The sequence below is a fragment of the Chamaea fasciata genome, unplaced genomic scaffold (assembly GCF_029207755.1).
Source record: "Chamaea fasciata isolate MVZ Bird 193981 ecotype frontalis unplaced genomic scaffold, bChaFas1.0.hap1 SCAF_12, whole genome shotgun sequence".
NCBI classification, from domain to species: domain Eukaryota; kingdom Metazoa; phylum Chordata; class Aves; order Passeriformes; family Sylviidae; genus Chamaea; species Chamaea fasciata.
Genome location: NW_027094097.1, coordinates 2,222,501 through 2,237,172, shown reverse-complemented (window position 1 = coordinate 2,237,172; position 14,672 = coordinate 2,222,501). Strand labels below are relative to the sequence as shown.

Here is a 14,672-nt window from a genome sequence, read left to right as displayed (position 1 = left end):
TTTACACGAGCTGGAGAAAGTGAACACAAACTGCTCATTTGCACAGGCTTTCGAGAGGCTTGAAGGGGTTTCACTGAGAGTTTATGGCGTTTATTTGTGTGTTGTGTTGAAATCTTGCAGTAAAGCACTCCCTGTTAGTCCCTGGTCCTTCTGATAACAACTGTAGCTGCTCTCAGCTTGCCCTGGCACTGAAGGCTCCTGGGATCATGTCAGTCACTCCAAGGAGTTTGGTCAGAGCTGTGCGTGGCCAGAGCTGGCTGCTGAGGATATATTACAGTCAGCAGAGTCCATCTCCCACCTGACTTTGCAGCCGTAATTGAACTTGCCAGGGTCTGTCATCCTGTGATTGCATTTGTCAGACTTTCTTTGTCAGCTTTGTTACCACTCTCCTATCACCACGAGAGGCTGTCTTTGCAGCCAAGGGCCTGGAATGTTGCAATTAACATCAAAATTATTTAAAGGATCCTTATTCTGCAGATATATTATTGTATTTTTACGGTGTTCCTTCTGCCCCCCTTCATCTACCTGCCTTGTGTCTGCCAAGTTTTCAGCGCCCTTTCTATTAATGATCAAAGCAACTGTGCCCAGATAAAACAGGGGTGCCCGGACAGCAGTTGGTGCCCAGCTTGTTGGATCCTGAAGGCCATTGCACTTAAACGTGTGTCCAGTTTCACCACAGCCAGTGCTCACATCTCTGCTTCCTTGGAGAGAGGCACGAGGTGATTCCCTTTCCTGTACCCGATCCCCCAGGGCAAGGGGAGGAGATTCTCTGTTCCCTTCAGAGAACCTCACTGCAGCCAAGAGCACTGCAAAGATGGGACTTTTTTTACGTGGTCACTTGTGTGACATCGTTGTTGTTCCCTTGGCTTAATTGCAAAACTGTTTGGTACCGTCATTCGGAGAAAGAGGCAGAAAAATCTCACGGCAACAGGTAGAGAGGATTTTAAAAGCAGCTGGGAAAATACAGGGAAATACCCCGTGTCAGTTACTTTTAGTACAGATGTTCCTCTTTGGGGTTGTCTTCCTCCCTCTGAAAGAGCAGTGTGGTGTATTTCTTTCGGCTTCTCTAAAAGGACATACCATAAAGAGCTTGTTTTCTGGAGAGTTCCCGACCCGGGGGGGTGTCTGAGCAGTGCAGTGTCTGCTCACCACACCCTGGTAAGCCTGAGCCACCTAGACCAGTGGGAGAGCAGCTTAGGAGGTACAAGTTGGCCTTAGAGTTCCCAGCTCTGCTCTTGTGTCCACGACAGTGATCAATTAATAAAGTTAAATGAAAGAAGCAGTGATATATCTGCAAGCATATGGGCAGAACAGAATACCAATGGAATAAAGGGGGTTTGTGTTTTCTTCTGTTTCATTTTACTTGGTGATAATTAGGTGTTTTTTTTTTGGTTTTTTTTTTTTTTTTTTTTTTTTTTTTTTTTTTGGTGTGCCTTAGTCGGTGTGGTGTTTCCTCATCTATCTTTTCCACCTAATTCTTTAAAAAGTTTTCTCTTTCTGCTTTTTGGGAGACCACAAACACAAGGGGTGTTCTGAGAAATACTTGCTCTGTTTTTCCAGCATCAACCTGCTTCTAGCGTCCCTGTCTATTTCAACTGCATCTTTTACTCCATCTCATTCCACTGAAACTAAGGCTTTCTCAGCTTTATCCTATTTTTTTTTCTCCTGGAAATTAGTATTAAACTGATATGATGTGTAAGAACTCATCGAAGCCAATTGTATTTGAGAATCTCTATGATCATCTAAATTTTGTGTGGTATTTTTTGTCCCCAAGTCTGTGTGTTATAGGGAGAAGAAAAATAAATCAGTTGGATTAAGGGAAGAAAGATGATAGAATTTAGAGATGGAAGGTATTAACAGCTGAGAATCTCTGTTATTAAAAAAAAACAACAACAACAAAAAAACCAAACCTCTTTCTAGTATTTTAACAAAACAAACAAACAAACCAAAAACCCAACATCAACAAAAAAGTTTTAGGCTAACAGGTCTGCCATGAGCTATAAAACCCAGTCTTTTCAGCAGTCAATTTTGTTTGATAAAGGAAAGCTATCTGGCATACTGGACTAAGCAATGGGAGTCAAGAGTTCTGGATGCTGTCCCTGGCTTCTTTACAGAGGATGAGCCATCTATTTAAGTCAAGATACGTGGCGAGCTTTTTCCTAAATGAGAGGTGGAAATGGTCAGTTAGGGATACTTATTTCTACAGTGCTGAAATTCTGAAAACCTTTATGCTCTTTGGGAGCACTGAAATTGGGCAAAATACTTCTGCATTTCTATCTGTTTCCATTTCCATTGTATTAGGATGTTGGGTATTTCTGTACCCAGCAAAGAAACATTTAGCAAAGGTGTCTCTCTCCTCTTGGATTGAGTTGATCGTGGCGTGCTTTGGAGTTCCTTGTGCTGGAGGCTTTTAGGGAATTCTGGTTAGGAGCTGGTGGGAGTAACTGCTGGGGAAGTTTCAGTGGCTGCTGGGGGGAAGGAGGAGCTCTTTCCACATTTGTAGAATGGGGCTGACTTTTTTTTTTATGTTGTTTTTTCTTAAGTACATGGACCTTGAAGAATGCAGCAATTTATCTTTTCATTCTCTCTATAGTTCTTCCACTCTTTTGTCCCCCATTCAGTATTATTGGAAGTAAAATAAACAGAGTTTTATTATATAGGTACTTTAGGGGTATGTATTGTCAAAATGTTCTCCTTCATGGGCATCAGCTTATACAAGGTTTAATGTATTAATTTTTCTTTTTTCTTAAAACATTTTCTTAGGCAGGTAGTTTCTGTCTTGATGTCATCACAGGTAGCCCATATGCTTAGAGATGCATTGTTTTGTCTACAGTCTAACTCAATAGCTTGCAATTTGGAGCATCCTTAATTATCCTACAAACCATTTTGTGATAATGAAACCAAATATGGTGTAGACTTGGCTGACATCTCAATGATATTACTTGGCATACCAAATATTTCTGTTTCAAATATGAATTGGTTACTGCTTCTTCAAAATATGCATTCTATTAATTAAATCTATACTTGAGACATCTTCCCCCCACCCCCCAAGCTGTTGGAAGTATTCTCTCTCTCCTTGTTCTGTATGCAGATAGGGTTGGCTATCGGTTTTCTAATTTGACAAAAAATAGGCTAACCTTGTGGTCTTTCAGTCCTCCAACTACAGCTGAGTGTGCGGTGTCTTGCCATATAACTAGGTCTTTTGTTCCACTAGAGGAAATGACTCAATTTGTTAGACAGCTTTTTTTTTTTTTTTTTTTTTTTTTTTTTTTTTTTTTTTTTTTTTTTAAGGTTTAACTGTAAAAGTCTTTACCTAATAGACCTGGGATTGCAGGGAAGTGATTAACGTGAATTAAAGGATCTCTGTGACACAGGACTAAAGGACAGAATTACGATGGATGCTGTTGTTGTTGGCAATCCCACTCGTGCAATTTAATTCCTCCCTAAGCCAGATTTCCACCATTTTGCATAAAGTTGGAAAAGTCTAATTGGACCACAGAGTTCTTTTCGAAACTCTCTCTACTCAGGGATGTTCTGTTTATGCATTTTCCCTGGCAGTGTGTGTCTTTGTCCCTTGAAATCCATCTATTTATTGCAGTGACACCTACTGCTGAGAGAGCTGATCCGCAGCAGGCTCGGCTCCTGTTAAACTTGGCCAACAAGCAGTTCGTGACTCAACCAGCAGATGTTTCTGTGGCTCAGGTCAAAGGCAACTTATGGACTCGGGTTTTTTTGCTTTGCTCCTAGCATTAAGTGCCAGGAAAGTCAACACTAGGTACAGACAGTTGACCTGACCAGTAGCAGGAGGAACTGAACCAGGGCCCTGAGGATCTGCAAAGACCAAAGCATTAGTCTGTTGAGCCACTGTGCTGGCTACAGTCCAGCAGTTTCAGACAACTGACTATCTGATTGCATGCCTGGATTTTAGTAATGATTTTACATACTTATTTGATGATTTGTATCCAAGCTTATGCTTCTGACAGGTGCCCTTGCGAACAAAATCTCGCTGGGCTATTGCATATGAATATTTCACAGTCAATCATACTTTGATCTTTGGGACATATGTGCATTTGACATTATATTTAGTTGTGCACAAAATCTAAGTCTAAGCCTTTGTGAAATGAAAAAAAAAATCATCAACCCAGCATTACAGTTTTGGATTTAAATTGTTTCAAACTGCGCTTTGAGTTCTGTGGTCTTAACTCTTCTTTATTGATCTCTTTGTAATTGGTTCAGGGGGCCTGATCCTCCTGTCCTCAGCCAGCTGAAATGCTTGGCCTTTTATTTGGAACTTTCCTGTGTGAGGAATGCAGGATTAATAGGGTCAACATTATGTATCTTTTAATATTATGTAATGGGTTAGAGCATTGCAGACTTCCAGCACGGTGCAATGTCCTCGGATGAGTATAGGAGATTGAGCCCTTTCCGTGCTGTAAAAATGACAGAAAATGAAATAATATGCTTTGCAAAGTCTTCCAGGCATTTTATTATTTTATTTGTACTCTGTGATGGTAAAGTGGTTCATTAAAAGCTTAATTTTAAGGTTTCTTCAATCTGATGTGGATGCCAGTTAGATTAATTAAAATGAATGATCAGATAGGAGCTACAGGAAATTGATCAAATTGGAGAGGGTTTAATCAGTTGTATACATTCCAAATTACATGAAAATAACAAATTTACTTTAAAAAATGCTGTTTCTAAAGTAACAGAAGCTTTCGTTTAATGAAACATTCCAGAAATAAGCTCCAATATGAGTTTTGGTATCACTCTTATCTTTACTTTTGCCATCGAAAGATCACTAGGAGAAAAAAAAGTTAAATGAGAATCAATGTTTATAAGCTAAAAAATAATGATCCCAGACACAACCAGTGCTTGGAAAAAAAAAAATCTTTTTTTTTCTTTTTTTTTTTTTTCCTAACTTTTTAATCTACTGAACTTTCAGTACCAATTATTTATCTTTCTCTTCTTTGGATCTGACTTCTTAAGTATATGCAAGTGAAATAGAATAAATAAGAAGGAAAACAGATTTTGCTAAGTCACATGCAAAGTAGCAATAAATCAAACAGCTTGTCTGCATTCTTCTAATCTTTCTATTCTAATCTGTGAGTGAGATTTATAAATGACCTCTCCTCTCCTCTGTGCTCATCTTCCTAGATTGTGATCACAAACAGTTCACAGTCCTCCACTCCATGGGTGCTACCAACCAAAGACTGTTCTGGTGATTTATCTTCCACTGATCAGTTATCAGTCCCAAAGGCTGTGCTAACTAGAAAGTACCCTGCAGAAGTAACAGGTATTTTGGAAAGCAACTCTCTTCCCAGCCCAGAGCAAAGGCAGTACAGCCTCAGCAAACCATTTTCTGTCTGCTAATGACTTTTGAAACTTCAAAATCCCTCTGCTAACCCTTCTTTACGACATAAAAACTGTTGTGGAATGAGTTGGCTCTGTTGTTACTAAAGGAGTACTTTGTTTTGGAATCAATAAGCAGCTTGTTTAAATATCAGCACTACAAAGCAGCTACAGTTTTGTCAAATGCCTGCCCCCTGCGTGGTCCCGGGTGCTGGAGGATGGGTGTTGGTGTGAGGCTGCAGCCCCTGGAGCCTGCTGGGGCTGTGGGATGGGGGCAGCCCTGCTTCCCCCACGGCTCTGGGCAGGCTGTGCCCCTCTCCTGCTCTCAGTGATGCCAAGTTACACGTGCTCTGCACCGCCTAAAAACCTTAAATCTGCTAATGTCACTAAGAGTGAGAACTAGTCACCGAGCCAGCCTTAATGGTATTTAAATAAAAACAAATAGATAGGACACATTACCTGTAGGCCAACTTTCTTTTTTTAAAAGGCATCCTGTTATACTCCAGAAACCCTATATTTTCCTGATATAATTACATTATACCCCAAGGAACAGGACACCTACTTAACAAAAACTCCTATGAAGTCGATGCAATTACTCTATTTTGCATAAGTAAAATGAGAATAGAATCTGGCCTAATGTTTATTTCATTTTATCAGGCTGGATAATGCTGTCCTGGTGGCATTAAATACAGCTGATCTCTCCCTTCCCCTTCCATGCACACATGTTTTTGTTAAAATCCAACTATTTACATCTATGTCTCTTAGTATTGCCTGCAAATCAGTCAAAGAAGAGTAGGTCATTTATCCTGCCCTACTGTTTATATATTAATCATCTGGCAAATAAACTGCTCAGTATCCTACCCACCTCAGTAATATTTGTGATGTAATTTGTTTGGATGCCCAAATGTCACCAGCGTTGATTGTAAGAGATGAAAAAAATGTACTTGCTCAGCACACCAAGCTCTGGGCTAAAATGTAAGCATGAAATCTCTGGTTTATTTTTGTAATAATGTTTACAGCTGTTTAATGACCCTGAAAGGGTTCAGTAGTCTGGTGTTCTGTATTTCTTAACAGGAGTGTATTACGCTTATAACAGCCTTAGTTCAACTGTTTCTGCTGCAACAATAAGAACAATATTTTATAAAAATTCAATATATATTCTGATCTCTGCAGTACCTGTTTACGAGTAGCTAAGAACTGAAGCAGTCTGTACAAGAGTATCTAGAATTTGCCAGTGGACCACAAGATAATGTAGATATATGTGAATTTTTCTAGCTGGAAAGATAAATACCAGGTCTATATTCTGAAAGCATAAGTAACAGTGTGTGTAGCTCTAACTGCTCAGAGGATCAGGGCCAGAGCGAGCTTGTCGTTTAAACACGTGAGCTTGTAAAGCATTACTTTGCTTACTGAACTGTAAATCTTTTAACTAACCTAATCTAAGCTATAATAACAGCACAACAGTGGTTTTAAAATGACTGTTTTCTCCACAGCACTGGAGAGGGGAGAGCTTCAGTTTGTGTGTGTGTGTCCAGCAGGAATGAACAGGTGTAAATAGGAGCTGAATTTGATCCATCTGTTTACAAAGATAACAGGTGTGTGTGTCTGCACATATGTGTCTGTATACAGATATGCATGTGCCTGCATATGTTTACATGTGTGCTTAGGCATAGATTTATCTTTAAATTCTGTCAATCTGCGTGCCATTTTTTTTTCCTCTGTTTCCAGCAAGAGGAAGCTGAGCTTCTCGTATTACATTAATGTAGTTGTGATGACAGGCATTTCTGGTGTCATAATTGGTTTTAAATTCCAGTAATCCATTTCAAATAGTTAAATAAAATCTGTGTGTTCAATTGAAATGGCTAAAGCCAGAACTTTCGCTATTGATATCACAGGAAATAGTCTTGAGGGCAAAAATGTGAGTGAAATCAAAATAACTATTAGTATCATCAAAGGCACTTGAATGTCTCACTGTACCTTTATGTAGGAGATGAGAGAGAGCATTTTTATAGTATCTGTATCCCATAGTGAGTTCCACGAGCTGAGCTTCTCAGAGGAATGGGCTCCAGCACACTGGGCACAGAGCAGGGCCAGATGGATTTGGATGGTGGCTGTGGTGCTTCCCAGGGGTGCTCCTGCCCTGCCCAGTGCAATGTGACCCCAGCTGGGTATAGCCTGTGTATGCAGCGGGGTCACTTTGGGGTTTTTTGGCCACAGCAACTCACTTAGGCAGGAGCTGAGGGTTTATTTAGGTTAGAAAGGGCAGCCCTTAACAGCTCCTGATCCCAACATGCTCTGGTGCGGTGCCACATCTTGAGGGACACTGTCTTCACAGGACATTTGAGATAATTAAAGGTCAGAAATTTACTAAATAAACTTCAACAAACATATTTTAAATTTCTTAACAATCTCAAATTTGATTTGCAGTTCATTTTGTAAACGTTTGTTAACTGCAGAGAACATTGTGCTTCTGTTCCCAGCGTGAGAGATGGCAAAACATTCTGTGCTTTCCTTCTATGAGAGATCAGGATCATGAAAATAATGTGATAGACTATATATTTAAAAATTGAAAGCTAGATGTTTTCCCTATTGTGGGGCATCGAAGTAGCACGTATAAATTGGCATTTCCAGATTTTTTTATTTTTGAATACCTTGCCACCAAGGTGGGTACCATGAACTGCAGGAGTCTCACTGGGGAATGAAAGCCCCTTACCCCACCTGGTGTAACCCTGTCTGGTCACAGATCTAGACAGGGATGATGGATAAAGAGGGAGAGAATGAAATTGCTATTTTTTCATTTTTTTTTAAGAGAAATTAGGCAAATTAGATTGAGTTATCTAATTCATAGTGGAATGATGGATGAGGATGTGGATTTTTCTGTCTTGCATGCGGATACAAGATGAGATTTTGGTAGGTTTTGCTGTGGAAAGGCTAAGGGATATCTAGAGTGATTTCTGTGAAAGCTGAGCAGTAGCAAGGTCCCTGTGTTCAGAAAAGCTGTGACTGGGCATGGCAGGAGGAGAAATTTCACAGGTCAGTACCTTCAATGCCGTGCAATGAAACCAGCCTGGAGTGAGGAAAAGAGAAGAGAATTCGGAGCCAGAGGAAGCAACAGGCCTGCAAGAAGCAGGGGCAGACGAAGGGGGAAATGCAGTTTAAGTGGAGAATACATCTTGAGATTGTGGTAGCTGGATACCAGAAACTGCACGGCTGATCAGAGCAGGCAGCATTCAGGGCTGGTTGTTGCTCACTAAGCAGAGGCTTTGCTGACCTTTCTGCATATTTAATCAAAAATGTATAACATTTCCTATGCCAAAAGATCCATGTAGGGGGGTTTAGGTTCCCCGACTCGATCCAATATTATTGGTCTTTAAATGAGAAATTATGGATTTGGTATTCCTCTAAACTGGTTTTTGTTGGGTTTTTTGTTTTGTTTGGTTTGGTTTTGTTTGGTTTGGTTTTGGCTTTTTGTTTGGTTTTTGGTTTTGTTTGTTTTTGGGGTTTTGTTTGTTTTGGTTTTGTTTGTTTGTTTGTGTTTTTGTTTTCTATTTTTGGTGGTGGCGGTGGTTTTTTTTCTTTTTTTTTCTTTTTTTTCTTTTTTTTTTTTTTAACTTGTTCTCTCTATATTCTACATTATGTACTTCTGCATGGTTTTGGAAGACAGAAAATAGCAAAAAGGAAAAATTACTATGTTCCAGCTACAACTGCTGTTGTTACTTTATTAAAGTTATATTTGAAAAAGAGGCACAGAATAACTGAAATCCCAACCACAACTCCCCTCCCCAATCCAAATAACCATACATTTGAACTGATGCTTAGGGTTAAACATCAGAATTAATAAATTCCACTGGGATCTGTCAGCATTTCCAAACTTCGATAGACCATAAAATGCTAACATTAGCTACCCAAACCTTCCTGAGCATGTAAAGGCACCAGGTCCTATTGAGATCGACTGAAAAAAATGAAGTTTAGACTGCACTTTTGAAGCTGTTGTAAAATAATGACAATTCACAAGGACCTTTCTAAACCTTCTACAATATATGTGTGTGACAGCACATGCTATGCATTTCTGGAATTGTCATGTTCTTGTTTGCCAACATGCCTTATTTAAGCATGGTGGGGAGAAAAAACATTCCTGGGTGTGTGCAATCCAGACAAAAAGTAGATTCAGGTTTTGGGGTTTCTCTTGTGTTGTTATTTGGGAGACTATTTGTTTTTTTTTTTTTTTAGGAAATACATAGGCAGATATTCAAAATCTCAGTTAACTTCAGGCAGTGGCAGACCTAAGGACCATAAGTCTTAAGCTGTTTAATTAATCCTTTTGAATGTGAAAATTGTTCCCAAAGTTAAGCAAACTTTCAAGAATTAAAAAAAAAAAAAAAAGTTGCTTGTGTGTACCTGCAGTTTGAAAGATTGTGGTCTACTGCACAGAAAATTTGAATGGAAATTAAGACTTTTCATTGTTTGCTACATGGCCTTGGGTAAACACCTGGCTTGATTATGTTCTCCTACTCTCTACCTTTGGAAATCAGACACTGTAAACTAAAGTAGGGTCCTTTTATATACTTGATTTCTTCAATATTTTTATAAATAATAACATTGCTGGCATGCAAATAATGGGTCCCCAACATGTGACCTGAATTGGAGCACTGTCAAATTTTGAAAAAGATCTGCTATATGTATGGGCAAAATTAGGCAGCTCATGTTCTTTTTTAATAAACATGAATATAACTCTTTCCTGTTCTTCTTACAAGATCTGCATTGTGTCACAACCTCAGTCATCCTGTCAGGACCAAAGAGGTCTCCCCTCGAAGACCTCCCATACTTTTTTTTCAGGCCCTGATGCTGCAAATACTTAATCATGTGTGGAACTTTGCTTTCAAGAGTCACCCTTTGAAGTCTACTGGACTGCTCCCATGAGCACAATTACATGCATTTTAAGTATGTGCCTGGTCTGGACCTTGAATTTTCTATCAAGTGGCCACTGTGAAGCTGTGTGAGGAATGGTGTCCACCCAGGGTGTGCCTGGAGCCTTTGTAGAAGACACAGTGAAAAAATGCTTTTGGCTAAAGCCAAAGAGAGGTTGACCAAATTAATTTTTTAAGAACCTATAGAATTCAGTAGTTTTGTGAGTGAATAAAGTGTCAAATCACTCCACTGAACAACAAAAATCTTAATTATGGTCTAATATAACCTTATAGCATCATATAGTTTATGAATTGGTTATGTGAAACTTTATATTTTAAGCAGAATTTTATAGATACATTTTATCTGTATAGAGTAGAGAAGTGGCAAGGATGGATTATTGTGGACAATTATGCAGACCAGAACATAGCACTTGTGTTTAACAAACAGCTTTGAATTCTAATTTCCTGCAATATACATAGTGTAGCTACAATTTGTAGTCATTACCGTGTATTAGGAAAGTTATTAGAATTCTTAAACTTGTTGAGGCTTTCCACAACACCTTCCCCAGATTTTAATTGGTTTTATCTAGTTCCATAAGAGAGCTCTTTAAAACAAATCAAAGTGTCTTAAATCACATGTCTTACCCATCGAAGGACAGAGATATTCCTTGTATAATCTGGCAAGTTTTCCTAGGAACAGAAATCTGGAGGTGTTCAAGGATGAATTAAAAGACTTGGCAGAAGATAATTTATGTGCCTTTTGATGGTCTCAGTTTCAAAATGACAGAATAACAATGTTTTGTAACAGAAGGGTTAAATCTTAATCTCAGAGGTTTACAAAGCTGCTAGTCGCAGTCTCCTTAAAATTTAATATACCTCGTTAATGCTTACTTGCAAACACTGAAGGATTTTTATGATTATAATCATGTGTTACAGCACCTAGTACTGTTTCTAAGCAGCATACTAATCAGCTTAATGAGATATTACTGCACTTTTTGTTGACTAAAGCAAAATCCCTTTTATTGTTCTAAAGCTTGTCCTTTATTTTTTCCCAAAACATTATCTTGTTTTATTGTACACCAGTAAATATCATAGCATCGGTTTTTTGTCAAATCATAAAACTATCTTTCTCATTGTAGAATGTGTAAAATATTGAATACGGTTAATGGAACCGAAAGTTACAAATGGATTTCTAATTTTGGGGGGGGGGGCGGTTATGCTGGCTTTTTTAATGAAAATGGGAGAGATGCGTAAGATTATTTTTCTATAGATTTAGAAATGCAGACAGGTGCAGTTTCACAAGAAGGACAAGGGAGGTGGTAAAAGCCTTCGCCCCTTCTGCAATAATTATATTTTGAAAGAGTCGCATATTTTAAAGTAATAATTAATAGTTTTTGGAACACATGCAGAATGAGTACATGTATGATCAAAACTGTGTAGCACAGTTGGCACTTAATACACTTTTAATTGCTTTTACACTAATTCCTCTGCATTATTATGAGCAGGTAAAACACAAAATGTGAACTGCACGCCTGTGATTCAATGCTTGTAACTCTTTCACAGTCTGAATCTAAAATATCTTCTGATTTTCAGAGATGGAGGAAGCTAGTTTGTGCCTTGGTGTTTCTTCAGCTGTGCCAGAAGCTGATGCCCATCTCAACAGCACCATACTCAATGGGCAATATTCAATGAGTCAGAAGCTGCACCAGATCACTTCCCAGCTCAGCCATGCCTTCCCGGAGCTCCAGAACAGGCAGAATCCCGAGGAGAAGGCGTCAGTGCCACTAGAAGACAAAAGTCACATGTCCATAGCAAACCAGCCCATCAGCAGCCAGATGGCCCTGCTGGCAAACCAGCTCAACAGAGAGGTTGATACCAGCTTGAACGGGCGTGTGGACCTGCAGCAGTTCCTAAATGGACAAAACCTGGGGATTATGTCTCAGATGAGCGACATCGAGGATGACGCCAGGAAAAACAGGAAATACCCCTGTCCCCTCTGTGGGAAACGCTTTCGGTTCAACAGCATCCTGTCGCTGCACATGAGAACTCACACTGGAGAGAAACCGTTCAAGTGTCCCTACTGCGACCACAGAGCAGCTCAGAAGGGCAACCTGAAGATACACCTGCGTACTCACAAGCTTGGAAACCTCGGCAAAGGTCGTGGGAGGGTCCGAGAGGAAAACAGACTTTTACATGAGCTGGAGGAGAGAGCAATCCTACGGGACAAGCAGATGAAGAGCAGCCTCTTGCAGCCACGACCTGATGTGAAGGCACAGCAGCACACCCAGCCCATGCCGCTCGCAAACTGCAACTTGTCTGTGCCACCTAATCACAACACACCTGATATTTCAAACCCTGTCCCCTCTCCAAAGCCAGTCAGCGTCCAGGAAGAAGTTGTCGCTCCGACAGCCGGGTTCAGGTGCACGTTTTGCAAAGGCAAGTTTAAGAAGAGAGAAGAGCTGGACAGGCACATAAGGATCCTACACAAGCCTTACAAGTGCACTCTGTGTGACTTTGCTGCCTCGCAGGAGGAGGAGCTGATCAGCCACGTGGAGAAGGCTCACATAACTGCAGAGTCAGCACAGGGCCAGGGCTCCAATGGGAATGGGGAACAATCCACCAATGAGTTTCGTTGCGAGGTGTGTGGCCAAGTGTTTAGCCAAGCCTGGTTCCTAAAAGGCCACATGAGAAAGCACAAGGATTCCTTTGAACACTGCTGTCAGATCTGCGGGAGGCGATTCAAAGAGCCTTGGTTTCTTAAAAACCACATGAAAGTTCACCTGAATAAGTTGTCTGTAAAGAACAAATCTCCTAATGATCCTGAAGTACCTGTCTCCATCAGCAGCATGTCCCAGGAAGCTCACGCAAACTTGTATTCAAGATATCTGTCATGTTTGCAGAGCGGGTTTCTTCCTCCTGACAAAGCGAGGTTAAGCGAACAAAATCAAATCTACAACAAAGGAGATATGCCCATGAAAGAGAAAGAAGTCTTGGGGAAGCTCCTTTCACCCATTTCTGGCATTGGCCACAGTATTGCCGAAGGGGATAAACATTCTTTATTAGGCTGTCTCAATCTGGTGCCTCCTCTGAAATCCAGCTGTATAGAAAGGTTACAAGCTGCTGCCAAAGCAGCAGAGATGGATCCAGTAAACAGCTATCAGGCCTGGCAGCTTATGGCAAGGGGAATGGCCATGGAACATGGCTTTTTGTCTAAAGAGCAGCAGATACAGCGCAGCCACGAAGACACTTTGGCAAATGCTGGAGTTATGTTTGATAAGGAGAAGCGGGAGTATGTGTTAGTAGGAGCAGATGGCTCTAAGCAGAAAATGCCTGCTGATTTGGTTCACAGCACTAAAATGGGCAATCAGAGAGACTTGCCAAGCAAACTAGACCCTTTAGAAGGCAGTAGAGATTTTTTGTCACATGGTATGAACCAGGGACTCGATTACAACTTACAAAGTCATGGAAACATAAAAGAGAAGCCAACTGAATGCCCGGACTGCGGAAGGGTTTTTAGAACATACCACCAAGTGGTCGTTCACTCCAGGGTCCACAAAAGAGACAGGAAAGGAGAAGATGAAATAATTCAAGGTAGTCTTGATGAGCGGCGCGGATCTGGAAGTGATCAAGAGTCTCAGTCTGTCAGCAGGTCAACAACACCAGGGTCCTCTAACATTACCGAAGAAAGCGGAGTAGGTGGGGGTCTCTCGCAGACAGGGAGCGCTCAGGAGGACAGCCCTCATCCTTCCTCACCCTCCTCTTCAGGTATGGTAACTTCTTCTTCCCTCTCTGCACTGAAAGCTTCATAGCTGTATTTGAAATCACAGCAGTAAAGTAGTTTATGCATTCTCTTGTCTGGTCGTTTCCTACAGTCCACAGGGATGTGGTATTACTTGCCAGAACATCTGTGTTTGGGTTCCCGCAATGCCTTCGAGGTTAATTCTCGCCTCACCCTTTTCCCCTCCAAGGGCAGGTTTCCCAGCCTTCCAGCTGACACCTTCCCACCGTGCTGGCTCTGGGTGGCCACCAATGGCTGTGTCGCTTCCAGGGCCTCTCCCTCCAGGCTTTGGAAGCTGGTTTTCTCCTCCTCTTCTATTCATGGTGTCTCTCTTGCAGATCCTGCCCTGTCCTCCGTGTAAAAGGGTGAGGAAAGCTGCCTTCTTTGAGCTGTAGTTAATAAACTGCATGTTGGCTCACCTCTCTGATTGCCCTTCTTCTGACAGCCACGTCAGTTCCTTAGCTGTGTCCTTGTACCTGGCCACCAGATTGATTAAAAAGAGCTTCAGAAATACAAATTACTAACCTTTTGACAATCTTCGAACTTATGTGCAGATTTTAACCTGTGTGAAGCCTTCTGCTTAATCCTCATCCATTTGAAAGTACAAGAAAAATAGAAATTGGACTGAAACATTTTAA

The 14,672-nt window shown here is 40.7% G+C and overlaps 1 protein-coding gene across 6 annotated transcripts in view; it reads left to right on the top strand.

The window, feature by feature from the left end:
• Window positions 1-14,672, top strand: part of ZNF536 (zinc finger protein 536) — a 345,885-nt gene that overhangs the window by 145,935 nt on the left and 185,278 nt on the right. For all 6 annotated transcript variants that reach the window (XM_066195030.1, XM_066195029.1, XM_066195027.1 and 3 more), the window contains one exon: window positions 11,850-14,021. In XM_066195030.1, the coding sequence (XP_066051127.1) occupies window positions 11,852-14,021 (2,170 nt within the window). In that variant the 5' untranslated portion in view covers window positions 11,850-11,851. The remainder of the gene's footprint in view (window positions 1-11,849; window positions 14,022-14,672) is intronic.